This window comes from Strongylocentrotus purpuratus, unplaced genomic scaffold (genome assembly GCF_000002235.5).
Source record: "Strongylocentrotus purpuratus isolate Spur 01 unplaced genomic scaffold, Spur_5.0 spur5_scaffold_3, whole genome shotgun sequence".
NCBI lineage: Eukaryota > Metazoa > Echinodermata > Echinoidea > Camarodonta > Strongylocentrotidae > Strongylocentrotus > Strongylocentrotus purpuratus.
In genome coordinates, this window is record NW_022145609.1 from 38,781,942 (window position 1) to 38,803,651 (window position 21,710).

The 21,710-nt window shown below is 36.8% G+C and overlaps 1 protein-coding gene across 4 annotated transcripts; it reads right to left on the bottom strand.

Moving 5' to 3' along the window:
• Window positions 1–1,862: 1,862 nt before the first annotated feature.
• On the bottom strand, window positions 1,863–20,517 carry LOC586158 (FGGY carbohydrate kinase domain-containing protein). Of its 4 annotated transcripts, none has more exons than XM_030996112.1 (15): window positions 20,119–20,224; window positions 17,332–19,431; window positions 16,513–16,624; window positions 14,520–14,671; window positions 13,952–14,040; window positions 13,304–13,431; window positions 12,565–12,693; window positions 12,101–12,204; window positions 9,866–10,035; window positions 5,762–5,918; window positions 5,251–5,325; window positions 4,601–4,721; window positions 3,795–3,886; window positions 2,922–3,105; window positions 1,863–2,340 (listed from the first exon to the last, which is right to left on the bottom strand). In XM_030996112.1, exons 4-14 carry the CDS (start codon window positions 14,646–14,648, stop codon window positions 2,962–2,964), a joined length of 1,338 nt encoding a protein of 445 aa, XP_030851972.1. In that variant the 5' UTR covers window positions 14,649–14,671; window positions 16,513–16,624; window positions 17,332–19,431; window positions 20,119–20,224; the 3' UTR covers window positions 1,863–2,340; window positions 2,922–2,961. The 4 variants fall into 4 exon arrangements, with proteins under 4 accessions (XP_030851972.1, XP_030851971.1, XP_030851970.1 ...); XM_030996111.1 differs by having other exon boundaries at window positions 17,332–19,660; window positions 20,119–20,136; XM_030996110.1 differs by lacking the exon at window positions 17,332–19,431 and having other exon boundaries at window positions 20,119–20,517.
• Window positions 20,518–21,710: the final 1,193 nt, after the last annotated feature.

Here is a 21,710-nt window from a genome sequence, read left to right on the forward strand (position 1 = left end):
ATACACAGATTAATTTCCAACATGTGTTGGTTCTGTACACGTTCATGTTGATATGTATAATTGTTGTTTTGTTTATTCTCCCTAGCTCTCTCTATTATTCTTCTCTCGCATGCTCCTCCCTCCTCTCGCTTTTATTCCGTCTCTCACTATATATCCCTCCTCCTCTCTCTCCACTCACTTCTCCCTTATTTCCCCCTCTCTCTCTCTCTCTCTCTCTCTCTCCTTGATTTTAATGAAACGTTACATAAAAAATAAAGAAACTACCCAAACTGAGTCAAAAAATAATTGAAAATGATTTATTGAAAGAAAAAAAATTGAAAATGATTTATTGACAAAAAACAATAAAACAAATTTGTTATTAAAATAATGTACACTATATTGATTTAAAATTTAATTCAGAACATTCATTACAAACATTGAAAACTTTTTTTCAAAGGATAATTAAATCATGGCACTTGTATTTACTACAAATATACCTCTGTATAAAAACAAGAACAAAATCATCAGAAAATAAAAATGAGGCATGATCATGGCATGTCCCCCCCCCCCTCCCGACGCAATACATTCATTCTACACACCCTCCCTCCCCATCTTCAATTACATATTCTTCACATATAATAAATCAAACATCACCAACTATTGGACTCTAAGTAAGACGTTTTGTGGAATCACAAAGATTGAAATGATTCATGTGTTTGTGTGTGGTTGAAATTGGCATTTAAATCCCAATATTAGACACAAGAGCAGCACGGGTGGTAACGCACCAATCATGAAAGAAAATAAGAGTGAGAGTAACAAAAATAGCTGAGTGGTGGCGGGGGGGGGGGGCTAAAAGAGAAAGATAAGACAAAGAGAGAGGAAAAAGATCATCTAAAAATATACATGGGATAACAACAATTTAAATAATTTTTAAACTGAGCATGATTTTTATTTGGAGTAGAAAAGTAGATGAAATGGAAACATTTAATAACGTTCTTTCCCTCTAGTCATCTTTCCAATTACATAATTGTAATACTGTAAAATAGATCGAATAGACTTATATGCAGTGAATTGGCATGATCTATTTTACAACTTCCTGCAGTTATTCATTGATTAAAAATATTGTTCTTTCATTCAAAAGCTTAGATGTTACAGACAATACAAAATATAGCATTATCAATGTTCTGTACATGTAGATATACTATCGGTATTCAATATTCAAAGTATGACAACAACTTCTTTTCATTTGTCTTTGGACAACAAGACGGCTACAATAAAGGATAATACAGAGTGAAATATCTCGGTCAAAATATAATATATGATTGTATTTCATACAAGCACTTACAAAAATAAGACATATCTATATACATGTATCTTTAATTCAACCAATTTCAATTTGACCCATCAGATCTAAATTGTACCTTCCTTTCTCATTGATAATTTATTGCAGTACTTGTCACAACTTTTCTGTCCCCGGCCAGTGATCTATTTATCTGTTCATTTGTTTATCCACTCGGTAATTAATTTATTTACTCATTCACTCAATCAATCAAAATAATCACACATTGATTGATTAATTTGTTTATTCATTCATTCATTCATTAAAGGGAACCAAAGCCTTCATACTAAGTTTCTTTTATTGTAAAGTTTGGAATAAAATCAGTGAAAATTTGAAAAAAATCGGGCAAGGAATAAAGAAGTTAAAGATTTTTGAAATGACTAGTCACTAGAGGGCGATATTCAATTTGATGACATCATTTGTGGACAACTCTCCAATGCCTATTGTACATCAAATTTCACAATTCTTTCATTTTCTTCATATTTATTTGTGTTCTTGATCCGACTTCATAACATGTGAAGTAGAATATCATTTTGCATTCTATACCTTGCTTTCAGGGGAATAGATTATCTCAATCCCAAGAAAGAAGGAAAAACATGAAATTTGATGTCCAAAAGGCATGGAGAGTTGTCCACAAATTATGTCAGCAAATTGAATATTGCCCTCTAGTGGAAGTCATTTAAAAAAGCTGAAACTTACTTATTCCTTACCCGATTTTGTTCAAATTTTCACTGATTTTATTCCAATATCTTAAACTTTACAATAAAAGTAACTTAGTATGAAGGTTTGGGTTCCCTTTAACTCACTTTTTCACTCACTCATTCATTCATTCCCTCACTCTTTCACTCACTCTTTCATTCCTTTATCATTGATTCACTTTCCTGTAGGTACCTCGATTAAAGACAACATAAACAAAAGGAAAATTTGATGTCCTATTTTTCATGGAAGCCCTAGTTGGCAGAGCACCTGATGATATCCTAATGTTTCAGGTCTATAGGTAGCTGTAGTTGGAGATGGTCAATCTGCAACAAGATTTTAAAAAAAATATGCCCACATGAAAACAACATTTTCATCTTGGGTTCTCACAGGGAACTTGCCATCATTTGGGTAAACATTTGATACAACAGATGTTCATATCCTATATCCTAAGTAGGATATAGGATATAGCAGGATGCGAAAGCTATAATGTGCTTAGATATTAGCAAGTGTGCGCATGTAAAAATGACGCCTGGCTGGAATGCTCCCCAGGGAGTGGAGAATGTGCATACATTGTGTGCAATGTTATTATTATTATTATAATATTATGCAAGATGCAGGAGTAGAAAGGGCAACCATTTCTGCACATAGTGCATCCATTTTTGTTTCATGAATATATTGCGTTTGATGCGAAGAGTTTTAAAAAGGAAAATAAGCTTTAAAATCTTTAATTTGGCAACACAATGAGAGATTCAAAATCATTTTTTTTTTTCCATCAAAATTTGACATTTTCCAACTTTTTGACTACGGTACATTATTGCCCATGTCTAGTGTTTTCAGAGACATTACATTTTATTTTATATATATATATACATATACACTTTTATATATATATATATAGACTTACCTTGGATGAACCTCATTCTTTGGGTAAATGGTTTCCTACGTCAGAGCTCTTCCATGATGCATTTGTACTCCCTCTGATGATCGACAAGTTTCAAGAACACTTCATGTTTTTTGATGTAGTACACCCTCTGTTGTTCATCTGGCCAGACAACTTTACCCACGCCACACATTCGGCTCATTGCACTCTATGGCGGTGGGGGGGGGGGGGGAGGAATGATTTAGTTAAATAAATATCAGAAAGGACAGAGATTAAAAAGATGAGTGACTTGATAATAGTAAAAATTGAAACAGGTGCAGTTTTGGGTGAAACTTTATAAATGCTATTATAATTTTTTTTTTAATTTTTAAGTTTCTGCAATAACAAACATACATGTAACATTCAAAGTGGATATAAATAAATGAATAGGGCATGATTGGCTAAAAGAAATTGCTCATATATCTAAACTGTTGTAACATATCTCCTTTTCTCTTCATTTATTCTTCTTTTAAGCATGTACACTGTAATAATACTGACTAATAGACAGAACAAAATACATATTGCAAATAGAGATACATTGAAGAGGCATGCTATAAACACAAGGCTTGTAGAGTTTACCCGGTGATAGGGTCCTGCAAATTTATGAAAAAAGCCAGTGGGTAGTTATATAGATATTCAGAGTTCAACACCATTACATGATCACTTTGCTGTATCTCCCTGACCTTACCTATCCAGACCCCCCTTCCCACTAAGAAAATAAAAATAAAACAAACTCAAAACATGCCTGGGAAGAAATAGCAACCACACACATTGTGAAATACTATGAACTTAGAAAAGAAATACAATGCATCATAAAACAACAACGAAAAATGTTCTTTTTATGGTCAAGAAACTTACCTCGAGGTCAAATCTCCCAGAAGCCTTTGCTCCCAAGATGGCTGCCCCAACCAATACTGACTCAGACTCCTTAGGCAAGACTATAGGCAGACCTGTGAGAAGAGGGGGAGGGGGGGGGGGGGTTCAGACATAAAGAGGGGAAGGGGGTCAGACAAAAAGGAGCTTGTTGGAACAATGTATAAATTATCTTCATTTAACTTTTCCATAAAATATGAAAAAGAAACAAAACACAATTAAAGAATAAATGATGACTTTTGCATACCACTGTATCACCTTTTAATTGACATTTATCTACCATGGATCTCATCCTAACTTACTACATAGGTATTACAAACATTACCAGTAAACATATAACAGAAAGCATTTATCATATTTACAGATTTATTTTGATAATTTATTTGAATTTCCATATTTTTTTAATACTATTCACCCTAAACAATGAATCTTGACAAAAATAAGTAAATTTTGGTATCAATGGGGAAATTGTATTAAAAGACCAACTCTCAACAGCAGCCGCTTTTGTTTCCCTCGAGCAGTCTTCACATATAAGTTGACTGAATCATGAATCTGGGGGAACCAACACTATGAACATGACTGACAATGAGAGCGGACAAAATATACAGTTCCTCAGGTAGACAAAGGAACATCCCTTCACTGCTATTATGTAAAAATGTGTAGAACAGGTGTCACATGCATATTCACCTTTTTACATAATAGCTGTGAAGGGATGTTCCTTTGTCTACCTGAGGAACTGTATATTTTGTCCGCTCTCATTGTCAGTCATGTTCATAGTGCAAGCATCTCACCTGTAACATCTGCATGGGTTTGTAAGAACAGATCACTCTTACACAGACCACCACAAGCAAAGAGAGTTGAGATGTCGTAACCAGATTTGACCATTTGTTGGACTATCAAATGTGTTCCATGCTGTTATCAATAAATGCAAAAAAGTGTGAGATTAAGGCAAAGCAAAGCACAGCAATTTATCAGATAAACAATCACTTTCATTCTCGAATCTCGATAGGAGATCATTTTCAAATTGAAGTAATGTTGTTAAATATTAGTGTCCTTTTAACATAACTTTTCTTGGTTGGTTTCACACAGATTTTGATATTTACTGATACAATGTTGGAAATCAAAGGCAGAATTTCAGTTGTGGTAAATTGTGTGTATTTTAAATGAACAGTAGATTAGATAATAATCAAAATACTTAAAATGTAAAAGCTATACCCTTCAAAATGACAGAATGCATCAACTAGAAAAATAGCCCTTCTTACATTAGAACACATATTCCTACCACAACTATTATTTAAAAAAAAAGATTCCCTGCAATTTTCTTTGGGATTAATATCCCATTGTCACCATTATTGGTTTATGAACAATTATGAAAAATATAATAGATGAAGCTGAATAGCTTATTTGGCCCATAGAACAAAGAATATCCAACCCAACTTACTGCTAATGCCTGAAGGGTAGCAAGGTAGAGAAGTGCTAGGTCATCCAGACTGGAAGACAACCTCAAACCACAAATCTGCAACAAGAAGAATAGAAACAACTAGATTATCAATCAGTCTGAAACCCAAATTATCATTAAATCAGTCAACATTGCATTAACTGTCAACAAAAAATTCTCAACAAACTTGAGCATGTATTGCTGCTATAGTTGTACATTTTGACTTGTGTTCATTATACTTGAACCAAAAAACTAACATTTGTAAATGTAGAATTGGATGATTTTTTGATAAATATCTGTCACATGACATGGGTTAATGTTCCTTTGATTTCGCCCAAACAATGATCATTGATGTGACCATTGATTATTATAACACAGAGAGTATATATACATGTAATTTATTATTGCCCTGAACTTGTTTTGATTATCTATTTATATGATTACTGGTAGTAGGAAAGAAAATTTTGTCAAAGTGTCCCTTTTTTTGCCAATTTCTGATTAGAGAAGAACTGACCATTCCTTTCAATGTAGGATCAGCAAGCGGTGATCTGTTGCCATAGAAATAAGGACAAACATGGAGATCTCTGGTGAGCATGGCTGGAGACGAGAGGTGTTTTTCTCTGGCCATGGTCATCAATTGGTCATCTAACCATGTGTACATATCACAACCTCTGCAAAGAAAAAGGAAATATCAAGACGTTGGTTGCACAATTCTTATCATTTAACTGTTCCAAATTTGAGCAGTAAAATTATTTAATAGCTGAATTATGTCTTTACATTACAGCAGTACTTTCAGGTCGGTAAAATGGCTTTTAGATGCGCAACTTCGGTTAGCTTGCTTTGCTATCATTTCACCCTTCCATGTCTCCCCTGCATGCCCTTACCTTCCTTCTGCATGTAAGCTATCATCTTTCCTCTTCTATATCCTACCTTTCATTCTACCTCTCTGCTGCCGTTTGTACTCTGGCAACTAACATCTAAGCCCATGAGTCCATAATCGCCTCTCTACTAGCAACTCAAACTCCCACCTCCACGCTGGTGCCGGCTGGATAACTCGGGTCCGCTTTGTGGCCTGGGGAAACCGACGGGGGATGAGTCTGGGAAGGAAAACCCTAGCGTGAAACCAGTAAGAGTTCTCCTCTTGCTTTATCAGTGAATTCATTCACAATATCAATAGAGAAGGAAAACTCATGACAGCTTTTAGAACTAAACCATACTGTAGGAGTTGCAACCACAGATATTATAAGCAAATGAAAAACTATGATGGCACAACCTAACAACACTAGGGTTAAAGTCCCTAACACAACATGTCCTGGATCAGGCATCGATTCCTTAGAATCTCATGACGGCTTGCCCTCAAAGCCTTATGGAAGGGGTAAATCTGATGATGGTGTCTGTAAAGGACGACCATTTTTAAGATGTAGAAAGACAGTAATTGTATCAACTATGAATGTGAGAACTATTAGGGAGCAAAGAAATAGAGAAGAGCTATCAACCAATTTAACAGCGCAGAACATTGATATTTTGGGAGTACAAGAACATCGAATAGTACATAATGAGCCTATCAGATATGAGAAAGTTCTAAACAACATGCTTATAACATCATCTGCAAACAGAAGTTCAGCCGGAGCTGCAATAGGAGGTGTGGGATTACTACTAAGTCCCAGTGCATATGACTCCCTAGCTAGCATGAGATCACATTCTGACCGAATACTCGTCGCAAATTTTCAAGGAAACCCTGCAACTACAGTCATTACAACTTATTGCCCAACCAACGTAGTGAACGAGGATATCATTGAAGGACACTACGACAATTTAAGAAGAGCAATTGACTCCATACCAGCACACAATGTTCTTCTTGTGGTTGGAGACTTTAATGCCAGAATTGGACCTGAGGATGCTAAATATACCTACCATGAAACAACCAACAGAAATGGAAAGTACTTAGTGGACATGGCAGTTGAAAAGAACCTAGTTATAGCAAGTGGTCAGTACTGTAAGAAGAAAGGGAAATTGTGGACCTATATTAGCCCAGGTGGAAGTAAATGCCAACTGGATTATATACTAATAAGGAAAAAGTGGAGGAACAGCTTGAATAATGTTGAGGCGTATAGTACTTTTGCCAGTGTAGGATCCGACCATAGAATAGTATCTGCAAGAGTCCGTCTGAGCCTTCGAAAGAGCAAAACCTTGGCAAAAGGAAAACAGCACGATTGGAAACTTCTCAGCACTGACAACCACCTTCAGAAGCTATACAGCATTGAAGTCCGCAACAGGTTCCAGCCCCTAGAGAAGGAGGAAGAATCAGCTACCGAGAGGTATGAGCGATTCATAACAGCACATAAGGAGGCTACTGAGAAAGTTATCCCAGTGAAAAAGAAGACAAGAAAGTTGCATTTTCCCAACGATACACGTGTAATCAGTGCTAGAAATAAGATCAATAAAGCCTACATGGAGTACCAGAAAGATACAACTGATGAAAATCGGCAGATCTACAAGCAAGCCAAGCACAACCTTGAGGAAGCATACAATGTAGTTATAGAAGAAGATCTTGATAGTAAACTAAAAGATGTGGAGAGAGCGCATGCCAACAGTAAACATGGGCAGAGCTGGAGACTCATAAATGACATAACCGGAAGGAAAGCATCCCCGAAAGGGCAGTTAAAAGGAGACACACAGAAAGACAGGGTCATAAACTGGTTCAACCACTTCAAGAATCTTCTTGGAAGCCCTCCAGATATAGATGATGAGGATGAAGAAATTCTGCCTATACTAGAGAGTCTGAACATCAAGACAGGGCCATTTGATCTTAAAGAGTATTCAAAGGCAATAAAGTCACTAGTAGAAGGGAAGAGCTTTGGGGAAGATGGCATACCACCAGAGGTTCTAAAAAGATGTGACCTGGATGAAATCATTCTGAGTTTCTGCAACAACGCTCTGATCAATGAAGAAAAGCCCCACCAATGGTCCATACTGAACATTGTACCAATACCAAAGTCTGGAGACCTGAGCCAAGGAGGAAACTATCGAGGAATCAGTCTAAGCTCCATCGTGGCCAAAACTTTCAATAGATTGATTTTGAACAGGATCAGACCTGTACTTGATAGTCACCTGAGAACCAACCAAAATGGATTCAGAGTTGGAAGGACCACAGTGGGACATATTTTGGCACTTCGCAGGCTTATAGAAGGAGTAAAAGAAAATCAGCTCCCGGCTATTATCACATTTATTGACTTTCGCAAAGCTTTCGATACCATCCACAGAGGCAAGATGTTGAAGATCCTTACTGCATATGGCATACCGGAACAACTGGTGAATGCTATTGACAAGATGTACGAAGACACCAAAGCAAAAGTAATATCACCTGATGGAGAGACTGACCTCTTTGAAATCATGGCTGGTGTGCTTCAAGGTGACACGCTTGCACCTTACCTATTTGTAATAGTCCTCGATTATGCCTTGCGAGCAGCTATAGACGGCCATGAAGAAGAACTTGGATTCCAACTAGAAAGAAGGAGAAGTAGGAGAGTTGGTCCGGAAATCATAACAGACCTAGATTTCGCCGATGACATAGCCCTGCTATCTGAGGAATTAGAGCAAGCCCAAAAACTCCTGAGCAGGGTGGAGACATCGGTAGGCAAGGTCGGGCTCCGGATGAATTCAGGCAAAACCAAGTTCATGTCATTCAATCACAGGGGGATCATCACTATAAAAACACATGATGAAACTCAGTTGGAGAATGTACCTGATTTCAAGTACCTGGGAGCACTGATGGTGAGCACAGAAAAAGATGTGAAAGCTCGTAAGTCAGCAGCATGGAGAGCGTGTAGCAAGCTTGGAAGAATCTGGAAATCTTCTCTTCCTAGGCAGTTCAAACAACGTTTGTTTGTTGCTACAGTTGAATCTGTGCTTCTATACGGCTGCGAAGCATGGACAGTTACAACAAAGCTGGCAAAAGAATTAGATGGTTGCTACACCAGACTTCTTAGGACAGCATTTAACGTGCACTGGAGCCAGCATATAACCAATAAGGAGCTGTACGGGAATCTACCAGAAGTATCAGAAAAGATCAGGGAAAGAAGACTACGTTTTGCAGGCCACAGCTGTAGGAACATCAATGAACCAATATCTCAGCTTTTACTCTGGAAGCCTAAACACGGGAAGAAGAAACCTGGAAGACCTCATCTTACTTATACAGACCTACTCAAGAAGGATACGGGACTTGAACTGTCAGAGATAAAAGCAGCCATGCTGGACAGGAATGTGTGGATGGCCATCACAGCTCGGGCAGTTGACCCGACTTAAGCAAGTAAGCACTTTCATAATACTGTATTAACCTTACAAAGCCGAGAATTAAAAACATGGGGAGGGGGGAATTAGATAAGGAAAAAACGGAATATGAAAAGATGGATTTGGAAATGAAAGTCAACCATCATAAAACAAGTTAGCGGTATTATATTAATCTGTTTTATACTTACATCGTGCATGTATATATGTTTGTTATTATGCTCTATTCATTACGATCATTGGAAATTTCTGATCCTGAAAAATTTAACCTTACCAAGTTTAGAGTACTTACCAGATAAGAAAAAATTATCACTTTATAGCAATTTCATACCTCTTTTTGCTCTGTTCTGTAAGCAGATCAACGGCAGGATGAGTGTGTATGATATGATCAATGAGCTTGCCTGTACAGCTCTCTCCTCCTTCGTTCCCCCAGAGTCCTGGCACCATACAGCTGTAGTAAGGACCCCAAACACCGGGCACAAAGGTCTCCTTCTTGCTCAGCTGAAAAAGAGCATACATCAAAATGAGAACAGAGAACATAATATCGTCGGCCTTATGCCAAAAGGGCCTTAACTGCTTTTGGCCATTCCGAGATAATCGCGTTTAAAGGTTTTGGCCTCTCTAATAATCAAAAGTTTGTGGTCGTTTTTTTGTTTTTGAAGCCAATATCAATAAATATGTTAAGTTATTAAGTTTTACATGAAATGTGTTAAATGTGTTATAAAATATTCAGAATTGTACATGCTATGTGCAAAAAACATGTTAGGGCCTTTTTGGTATAAGGCTTGAATGCAGCGTATTTATGCCAGAAGGGCCGTAACCTACTCGGCATTGTGCCAAAAAGGGGCGTAACCTACGCGTCGGTATGCCAAAAGGGCGCGCATAGTACGTGCGCATAGTTAGCGCCCTTCTGGCATAAGGAAATTTTCTTGTTTTGCAACACCTTTGGTTTGCCAGAAAGGCCCTCCTACGGCTATTGGATCACGAAAACTGATAAAACTGGTTAATTAAAATGTCTGAAAAGGGATTTTTGATATCTGAATATTTTTATTAATATAATGCAGCTTTCGGTAAAGTTATTTTTTAGAGATCGTACATTTATAACACCTTTTTCGTTGTTTATTTTTCATCACAGTCCCATACGTTGACCATTGTATTTCAACGAGTCGGTCGCATTTCATTTATCCATACCTAATTTAAATCTCACTCAGATTTCATGATCTAAATTCATGACATATACTTTCAGTGATTATTTTAAGTACATTGTGTCTATTCTAGACTAATCATGTTTTTAATGGTGTTTCTACTGATATTTATTGAATTAAATGGAAATTACGAAATAATCTGTCATTGATAAAAGATTTGCCGTGTAGGTTAAGGCCCTTTTGACGTAAGGAATTTTGAAATTCATAATTATCTTCATAAATAAATCAAATTTCAACAAGCACATCATTTTAAAGAGAATGATGAAATCTACAAGGTGATGTTAATAACTCAATAACCCCCAAATCGGGTTAAGGCCCTTTTGGCATAAGGCCGACGATATATTATAGGACTACAATAAAAGCAGTAAGGCTGCCCTATCCAGCTCTCTCCTCGGTCCCCCCCCCCCCCCCCCCCCTGGAGTGCTGGCACCATAGTGCTGTAGTATGGAACACAAACACCTGGTACAAAGATATCTTTCTCGCTCAGCTGAAAAGGGAAGGAAGGAAGAACAAAGCAAAGTGAGTATGTGGGGCTAAGCCAAAAGTAATGTGGGGTAGAAATAAACAAAGAAATATACTACAAACTGAATATAAAGTATTATATAAATTTAATACAATAGAAGTTAGACGTGCTCTTTATGAACATATACATACAGTATACTTTACTGACTTTACTGTACTTTAGCTTAGTTGTTCAACATTTCAATGTCTCTTCTGAATAATGCATCAACACTTCATTGGCACCTTAGGTCAAGACCATTGCCTGAGATACAAAGTAATACCAATATTCCGAAACCTCAATAAAAGTATTTCCTAGTTTCAATCTTTCATGCTAGTTTCATCTCAAGTTGTTTAATGTGGTCAAAGTTGGATTGCATCATAACTAAAGTCTAACGCATCACAACTATAATCAGACATGTCATAGCTAGTAGACACCTCTCTATAAAGACCACCTGTCTATAGTGGCCTTGTATTTTGTCTCCCTCGAGAAAGAAATGTGTGTTGTAGAACCTGTCTATGAAGGTCACCTGTCTGTAGTGGCCATATATTTTGTCTCCCTCGAGAAAGAAATGTGTGTTGTAGAACCTGTCTATGAAGGTCACCTGTCTGTAGTGGCCATATATTTTGTCTCCCTCGAGAAAGAAATGTGTGTTGTAGAACCTGTCTAGAAAGGCCACCTGTCTATAGTGGCCAAGTATTTTGTCTCCCTTGAGAAAGAGATACATTATGTGTCACAGAACCTGTCTACAATGGTCACTTCCTCTATTTACCTTGGGTGGCCTTTATAGACAGGTTTGACTGTACATGACCACTCTGTCATCAAGAGGTTGCAGCTAGGTCATGCACCATGGTATACTCACACTCATGTGACATGTTGACGTCCCACAGATGAGAGCAAGCCTGGAGGTCAAAGGTCGAGTTTCACAAGGCAGCTTCAAGCCAGACACATCTGCACCCAACATTCCTTTATCGAAAAAAATTAAATCAAATTGATCAAGGCAGGGCTCAAAATTAACAAAATCTAAACTCTCCTGGACCCCTCTAATTTTGAAGTCTTTACATTGGGCTCAAGCATTCAAACTCTAAAATATACAATAGGACCCCCTTTCCAAAAAGCTAGTGTGGAACCCAGTGGCCTGGTTGTGCAAAATGAAATTTTATCCAAGACGAGTTGTAAAAAGAAGGCATATTTACCATCAAATAATAATCATTTGAATTGAAGTTTACTTTTGAGGAAAAATATAGGCCAGTGTTAACCACCATGATATAAGGGCTAAACATATTCGGTATCATTTAGTCTGTCTTTTCTATTTTTAGTACTCACCTATGCCTCCAGCATAAGCATCAATTATTCCTGTTCCTACAGGTAGTCCTGGTCTTAGTCCAAGCTCCTCAGCAGCACCATGACTAAGACCATCTCCACATGGATCCCCTGGGAGCTGGAAAAGGTTTCCTGTTGGACAAGAAGTAGTAAACCAATGTAAAACAAAAAAAATGGAAATATTTATTTTTGGTTGTAATAATGCAAATATATTACCACAATGCATCTATGAGGGTATTCAATTTTACGATAAGAGAATAAGAAAGTTAGAAGCACACGCTATTCTCACTGAATCTCAATATAACATATATTCCTCTTACATAATTGCCTTGATCTATTGTTTCCTTTTGATAACAAATATGGTAACTGGTAAACATGGAAGACGAGATGGCTCAGTGGTAGAGCAGCGGTCTTGTAGCTTGGGCATCCCGTGTTTGAACCCAAGTCGATGCGCTAGTGCTCTTTGGTAAGGCATTAATCCTCATTTACAAGTCCCTCAGAGAGGATCTAAAGCTGTTGGTACCCTGGTTGCTCACTTACAAGCATACACATCTGTTCTTCGCAGTCAGGTAAAACCAACCAACCAATCACATACAAAATAATAATAATAATCTGACAGCTAATTATAGAATAATCATGGCTAATCATGAATAATCATCTTACACTTCACAATCACATTTAGATTATCGTTCTACAATGGTTGAAATAGGCATCAGGGAAGCAGCATGGCTTGACAACTTACCTATTTTCTGCTGTTGATCTTCCAGGAGTTCCTTGAGGCCGATACTCTCATAGAATGATGAGTTCCACTCTCTCAGTCCTGTGTCGTTTGCTTGGAACATCCACTTACATACCACTGTGCACAGAGATCTAGAGAGATGCAGAGAGAAAATAGATGATGGAACACTATTCTTTAAACTTATGCTTGACAATTCTGTTGAATAAGCAGCGAATCTAGTGTTTCATTAGTCTCAACACCATATTATAAACCCATACAGATGGGCAGAGAAGTTATGGAAAAGCTCTGGAAACGTAATAATTAAGCTTGGGGACAAATGAAAATCCCCCCTAAAATCAATCTCCCTTTGTTATACAAAACCAACACAAAGTGAGCTCTTTTGAACAAACCAGTTATTTCTGCACTTGTCTGCTTGGAAGCAAAATGAGCGTACTAAGAACTGTTTAACCCTCATTGTTACAAAAAGTATAGAATTGGGTTTCACAAGTCATATGTCTTGGGATAATTTTTAAATCATAAATCTCCTTTTTTTTCTTTTATTTGAAAATTTTAAAAAAAGACAGGCTTTTTTGGTTAAAAATAGTAAAGCATTTAAATTAAGATATTTTAAACTGCCTCTGATGGTGAAAGAATTTAATTATTTTGAAATACCTTATCTGTGATCCAGTGGCTCTCCATGTCATGAAGTCAGCTAAATCCATGAATGTACCTGCTTTCTGCCAACACGCCTCAAACAGATTCTGTGAAATTAGAATCGGCAAAATGAAAAAGAAATTACATTTATGGCACCATTTAAAATAAGAATTCAGGTTAGAAATCCTTCACTATTTGTTAACTACTCAAAAGCATCATTTCAGAAGGCCACTCTTAATCAATCTGAATAAAAATGGATGGAATATATGCAGATATACCAGTAATCTGTGCAAGAACCTTGAAAAAGTGCTCATTCCATACAGTATCAGTTAATGTGAGTGACAATTAATGTCACTTTTCCTACCATTAAAGATATCATTTTTTTTTAGAATACTGCCCCAATATATTCTGAATATCAGAATCTTTTTAGTATACTCTATGATCCTAACCAAACTAGAGCTTGAATCAGACCAAATTAACATGGAAAATCATTGATAATAAATGACGATTAAATTGTTTATTTTCCATTATTATTAGTAATGAGTGGGAAATAAATGATTAGATGACCTTTGACCTGCCCCTTTACCTCTTTCAACCATAGCAGTTTTGGTGGCTCCATCTCCAAGGATATCTCCCCTCCCGTGAAGCGTAGCGCTTCATGGCCCGCCTTGTTGATTCTCTCTGCTTGAACCTTAGCACGATGATCCATCCACATGATGATGTTCCTCTCATTGTCACCTACACAACAAGATGAATGGATTAAAATGGATTATTTGATCAAGGCCACTAGCAAATTTGAACGAGGGGCAAGGGGGGCAAATTTGCACCTCCTGATAAATTTTTCTGAGAAAAAAATTGATTTAATAATGGTTTACACTGCTCTCCGAAATGCATGAAACATTTAGACACTTTCTCAAAAACTTACAGCTTAGTAGTAAAACAGTGATGTGTAGCAATATTTTGTTTCCATTTTTTTTTTATTCATCATTATTATAATTATTTTTATTTGTTCATTTATTATTATTATTTTTTATAAATTTGTTTGGGGGAGGGGGGCCGGGGCTGAACTATGTGCATTACAGGTAAGCTCTGGTATCTTGCCCCTCCTGTTGGGCATAGATCCAATATACCACTTGCTCGATCCTGCCAAATTGAGCAAGGATGCACAGAACTATGTAAGGGTAAGTCAACATTGGCATCAACTTGATTTTAATAAAGGCAGCAAAAAGAGAAGCTAATCGGTGAAGGTTTGAGAAAATGTGATAGAGAATAACCAGCTTTATCAGCTTTGCTTGATTCTTGCTATTCATTTTGACAAGAAAATTTCATGGATAATTGATTTGACTGTAATCCCTCAAAAAACCAGACATGCAAACCTATATCACTCTTGACAAACTATTACATATTTTTGATCCCATTATACAGAACAAAGAAATTCTGTTTTTTTCAAATCATTTTTCCTTCCTCAACTTAAGACATCAAATGTCTTCAAATTTAATATAGTTTGAAAATATTTGAGGGGCTCTAAAAAGACAAGTATGGCTGGAAAATCACAAGTAAAATTCAAAATCAAAATGCATTTATTGGGCAAACAAGATTTGTGTCACATTAATTGATTGATTGATTTAAAAGGTTTTATTATAATTGCACTTCGCAGCCAGATGGCTGAATTATGAACAATTTATATTGGCAATAATTCAATTCAATTCAAGTCAAGAGTTCTTTATTCGCTTTAAAAAGCACATATAAAAAAAATAACAAAAAATATACAATATATTCTACAAATAGGCACATTCACAATATATGTAAAGACAAAAAAACAACATCAACAACAGAATACATGTATAACAGGGTAAGATCAGAGTGTGCATAAATACAAGATAATTTCCTCGCACTCCTCTCGGTTAAGGAAACCCTTACATAAATAATCATCCCTCGAGTTGATCAATTCCTTTACTTGTTCAACTATGCGTATTGTCTCATCATTCACTTGGCATTGCACAGCCCACTGCTTTTGAATTTCATTGTTATCCATGAAGTACTTATCATTCAAGAATCTTATGTTACCTCCCAACACAGAATGAGCTCCATACCTGGCCATTCCAGCTATATGTGCCACTGTATAATTTTTGGAATTCATAGCTTTCACAACAAAAGATAAACATCTTTTTGCAAACCATAACTCTGGATCCATAACACCTGCTAAATAAGGCAAAAGATACATACAAATTTGGTTTGAAATTCTCACAAAGTATAATATATAGTATATAACAAAATTCATAACAAAATTCATAACCAATATGACTAAGGCAATAACAGACAAATTAAGTCAGGTTTAAAATATATTTTGTGAGGTGACACAAGAGTGGGTCAAAGGATGAGCAAGCAGGCCCTTTGCTCTTTAATACACGCTCTCATTCCTATACACGCTCCTATTCTCACTCCTGTACCATGGATACTCTCATAAACACTCACATTCACACTCCCATACACTAGCTAAGGTCTGCTCGCCCATCCCACTTCTCAAACATCTGCACTGTCAAACTAGTGAACAAAGAAAGACTGAGACATTATTGTACCTGACTGGCTTACAGACAGTGGCTTCAGTTCCTTATCTAGCGCCACCAGGGAGCATGTAGCATCAAATCCGATGCCTTGGACTGACTCTGCAAGGTCATCTGAGGTCACTTGCTGTGAGAAATGGTAATGAACAAGTATAGAATATTAAATTGTGATTGTTGAAAAGTTATGTTGATCAAATGTTTACTTCATGATTATATGCTAAGAAGCTATGATGCAAGTTTTAGTGACAATTTCATCTGTTCGCCTGTCTTTTCGGGCTCCTTAGTAAGACAATGTCTTGTAATGCCCTCCCATAGCTCATCAATACACCACTGTAAAGAGTTTGTTCCTTAATACAACAGGTCCATCGCTGGATCTGTGGGAAGACTCAACAAGATTATCACCTGCTGGGCCTATAACTGAACTTGTCGAGCTGTGTTGAAAAATAGGCATCATGACAAAACGTTATTGATGAAAGACTCCATAATATATTCTATAAACTTATACATAGAATGTGTGCTCATATTAATATAGGCCTACATCGTACTTAGATATAGGCGCATTTCTCTAAAATATTATTTCATAATCAAGATTTATGAACATTCATGTAGCTGTATAGGTTAACTAATGAAATGAATATCAATTGAAATACATTCAACAACGATTTCAATTCATTTACAGAAATGTAGGACCGGGTCCTCCATCTTTTCTATTCTTTTTCTTTTGCTAGCCCCATTCCCCCCCCCCCCCAAAAAAAGGACAAAAATGATAAAGTGATCTGAAGCGGGAATGGTCGCTGAGTTGATAAAAATGACATAAAACCAATCGCCACTTACCGACTTTATGCGTGTTGGATGAATCCTCCAAAATAATATACACAGTCACAAATATTGCACCTTTTCCAAAATGGCTCACTACAAATTCACCACAGATAAACTTAACTTGGCTAGCACAAGCGATTGATCTCTGGGTGAATGATAGAGAAATGATATATAAAATGATGATCCTCCAAATGAAGTGCCGGAGATAGATAAGTTCCAAGTGTACGCAGGAACAAAGTAAGAAGACGTTCTCGAATTGACTTGTTACTTCGTCGAAGAACTATGAGAAGTGTAGTAGTGAAGAAAGTTAAATAGATGTTGTTTTCATCCTTCTTGGGAGGCAGGATAAAACAAAGAGAGTTTTATACCAAATTCTGGGAAGGGAGAATGAGTCACTGGTGATTACCAGGTACAGGGACATTGAAGCCATTATGCTGACACTTGTTGATAAATATATAGGGGCAGTGCCTGGCATAATGTCAGAGGGCAATGTCCTCCCAAATTGGGTTTGCAAAATAACAAATGACATTAAGAAATGAAAAAGGATGAAATGAGGAAAATACTACATCAGCCCCCTCCTAGAACGTTGAATAGAAGGAAACGGGCGATAATAGAGAAAAAGTAATAGTCCGAATGAAAATATGAGAAAGTCTCATTTGAAATGCCAAACTTGAACATAGCGATCTGAGAAATGTACTGTTCTCCCTGAACGAGTTACAAGCATGGTATGTGAAAGGCTTTCAGTAGTAATGAATAGAACAGTAATACATGACATGGTATGCATCGAATAAACGTGTATAAATGCAAGAGCATAAAACATTCGAAACAAAATCCAGAATGTATACATTTGAAGAAAGACAAAAATGAAATTGTTAAGTCCAAAAAATCAGGGAATAATAAAATTGTACAACCAAGCTTCCAAGTATCACGTCGGGGTCACCAGTGAAGCGGGAATGGTCGCTGAGTTGATAAAAATGACATAAAACCAATCGCCACTTACCGACTTTATGCGTGTTGGATGAATCCTCCAAAATAATATACACAGTCACAAATATTGCACCTTTTCCAAAATGGCTCACTACAAATTCACCACAGATAAACTTAACTTGGCTAGCACAAGCGATTGATCTCTGGGTGAATGATAGAGAAATGATATATAAAATGATGATCCTCCAAATGAAGTGCCGGAGATAGATAAGTTCCAAGTGTACGCAGGAACAAAGTAAGAAGACGTTCTCGAATTGACTTGTTACTTCGTCGAAGAACTATGAGAAGTGTAGTAGTGAAGAAAGTTAAATAGATGTTGTTTTCATCCTTCTTGGGAGGCAGGATAAAACAAAGAGAGTTTTATACCAAATTCTGGGAAGGGAGAATGAGTCACTGGTGATTACCAGGTACAGGGACATTGAAGCCATTATGCTGACACTGGTTGATAAATATATAGGGGCAGTGCCTGGCATAATGTCAGAGGGCAATGTCCTCCCAAATTGGGTTTGCAAAATAACAAATGACATTAAGAAATGAAAAAGGATGAAATGAGGAAAATACTACATCAGCCCCCTCCTAGAACGTTGAATAGAAGGAAACGGGCGATAATAGAGAAAAAGTAATAGTCCGAATGAAAATATGAGAAAGTCTCATTTGAAATGCCAAACTTGAACATAGCGATCTGAGAAATGTACTGTTCTCCCTGAACGAGTTACAAGCATGGTATGTGAAAGGCTTTCAGTAGTAATGAATAGAACAGTAATACATGACATGGTATGCATCGAATAAACGTGTATAAATGCAAGAGCATAAAACATTCGAAACAAAATCCAGAATGTATACATTTGAAGAAAGACAAAAATGAAATTGTTAAGTCCAAAAAATCAGGGAATAATAAAATTGTACAACCAAGCTTCCAAGTATCACGTCGGGGTCACCAGTGAAGCGGGAATGGTCGCTGAGTTGATAAAAATGACATAAAACCAATCGCCACTTACCGACTTTATGCGTGTTGGATGAATCCTCCAAAATAATATACACAGTCACAAATATTGCACCTTTTCCAAAATGGCTCACTACAAATTCACCACAGATAAACTTAACTTGGCTAGCACAAGCGATTGATCTCTGGGTGAATGATAGAGAAATGATATATAAAATGATGATCCTCCAAATGAAGTGCCGGAGATAGATAAGTTCCAAGTGTACGCAGGAACAAAGTAAGAAGACGTTCTCGAATTGACTTGTTACTTCGTCGAAGAACTATGAGAAGTGTAGTAGTGAAGAAAGTTAAATAGATGTTGTTTTCATCCTTCTTGGGAGGCAGGATAAAACAAAGAGAGTTTTATACCAAATTCTGGGAAGGGAGAATGAGTCACTGGTGATTACCAGGTACAGGGACATTGAAGCCATTATGCTGACACTGGTTGATAAATATATAGGGGCAGTGCCTGGCATAATGTCAGAGGGCAATGTCCTCCCAAATTGGGTTTGCAAAATAACAAATGACATTAAGAAATGAAAAAGGATGAAATGAGGAAAATACTACAGATCCAAACAAAGTCAGGGCATCTCTTTCCCTCAAAATGAAATCTAAGATTATTTTACAAACAATATTTAAAAGTAGAAGTTAACGGTGTACATAACCATAAAAGAACTTAACTTTCAAATTAACTTCTTTTTCTTCTCAATTTAGTGGTTTAAAAAAAAAAAAACGAAGTTCGAGTAACTCCTACAAATACAAATACATCTAACATTCTTGACTTAAAAGAAAAACATAAACAAAACAGATGATCAAATAAAGGTCTATCATACCTTAACAGTCTTGCAACATGCTCTCCAAATGTCATCTGATGATTGTTCGTAAAAACTTTCACAAGGATTCCAAATCTTAATCGGCTCTACTGCTACACGAATCACCTGGCCAGTTCCGCTCACCAGCGCAGCCCTGACGCTCGATGTCCCCACATCTACACCGACGAAATACACTGGGTTTCCGACGGTCGAAGTCATTACGAGTCGGGCTCGCGTTTGATCACTTTCTCAACCATGCATCAATGTTTCTGCTCGAAAAATATATCATCTAATTATGTAAATTATTATCATTATATAATTAATCAAATTACTTGAATGAAGCTAGGTTTGTGGGAAATAAATGAACAGCCGAAGAACAGAATTTCAATTTGGCCATTTGGCAGACCTTCCCAAATCAAATTGTTTACGGATGTACCGCCCTCTTTTGACCACGGACTTAACATGTTTTGACACAGATCTAAGAAAAATGATGATGGAAAAAAAAAATTCTTTAAAAACGAGGATTCTGTTGCATATTGATTATTATTCATTGAGATGACAATAATAAATGATTGTTCGATTTTTGGCTAACTCCCTAAAATACCAGGCATGCTGATGTCATTGTAATTTATTGATGTTTCAAAGAAAATCAATATCAAATTTGGTCTAAATATGGAAGTAGGCATAGGGGAGAATAAAGGGCAATGTCGAGCTGTCAACGGAGCTTGTGAGGTGCTGAAAACAGGATCAAATATTCCCGTTTGAAAGGGCAGATTAGTGGTAGGCCTACAAAACAATGAAAGCCCAGCCAATTTCAAACTTTCCAATGCCGTGGTCATTTGAAGCTTACTAAGTATCAACATTGTGCAACTTCCCCACTTAAAATTGGAGCTCATGGGATAAGTCTAGATATTTAGAGAAAGGGAGGGGGAGGAGAAAGGAAAGGAGGAGGAGGAAGGGATGGGGAGGAGGAGGAGGGGGGGGGGGAGGAGGAGGAGGGGGGGGGGGGTGAGCCAACTTAACACCCCGTAGAGCTCTTAAAAATCAATAGAACTGTTCTACATACATGTATAAGGAGTTAAGGACCAATTTATCCCAAGTCATAATACTCATAACATAGGCACAATACACTAATGGCTCCGAAAATCAATAAAACATATAAGGATCTATTTATCCCTAATTGCAATAACTAATAACAGCCCACACACTGCAGTAGGGTACGTCTATACAAAATACCAGTAAGAAACATGAATATACATGTACTAATGAAGTTAGTTTTGCAGAAAATGATAATTCATTTTTATATTTCTTTTTTGTTATCAAATACAAAAACGTAGAACATGTTTTTGAATTTCGATTATGAATAATTCATAGTAACATTATTTCATCTAGGCAATATTAAATGAAAGTGTGAAAACAGTATGCTTGTTATTGAATTATTGCCTTCTAATTTTTGGTCCACTTTACAGACATTGTTGACATACCGGTAAATCAAAATTCAAGAACAGGACCTAAACCTATCAGTTCAAAATCAATCTCAGATGAATAAAAGTAAACTATAATGCAGGATAGAAAGTTTCTTTATTCGAAACTTTTCATATTTACATAATAAT

Coding starts and splice junctions, on each gene's coding strand:
- LOC586158 (XM_030996110.1), bottom strand. CDS start 20,316: ATGACTTCGACCGTCGGAAACCCAGTGTATTTCGTCGGTGTAGATGTG. Junction 14,041..14,519: donor AACTGCTATGGTTGAAAGAG/GTAAAGGGGCAG, acceptor CTAATTTCACAG/AATCTGTTTGAGGCGTGTTG. Junction 3,106..3,794: donor CTGGGAGATTTGACCTCGAG/GTAAGTTTCTTG, acceptor CCACCGCCATAG/AGTGCAATGAGCCGAATGTG.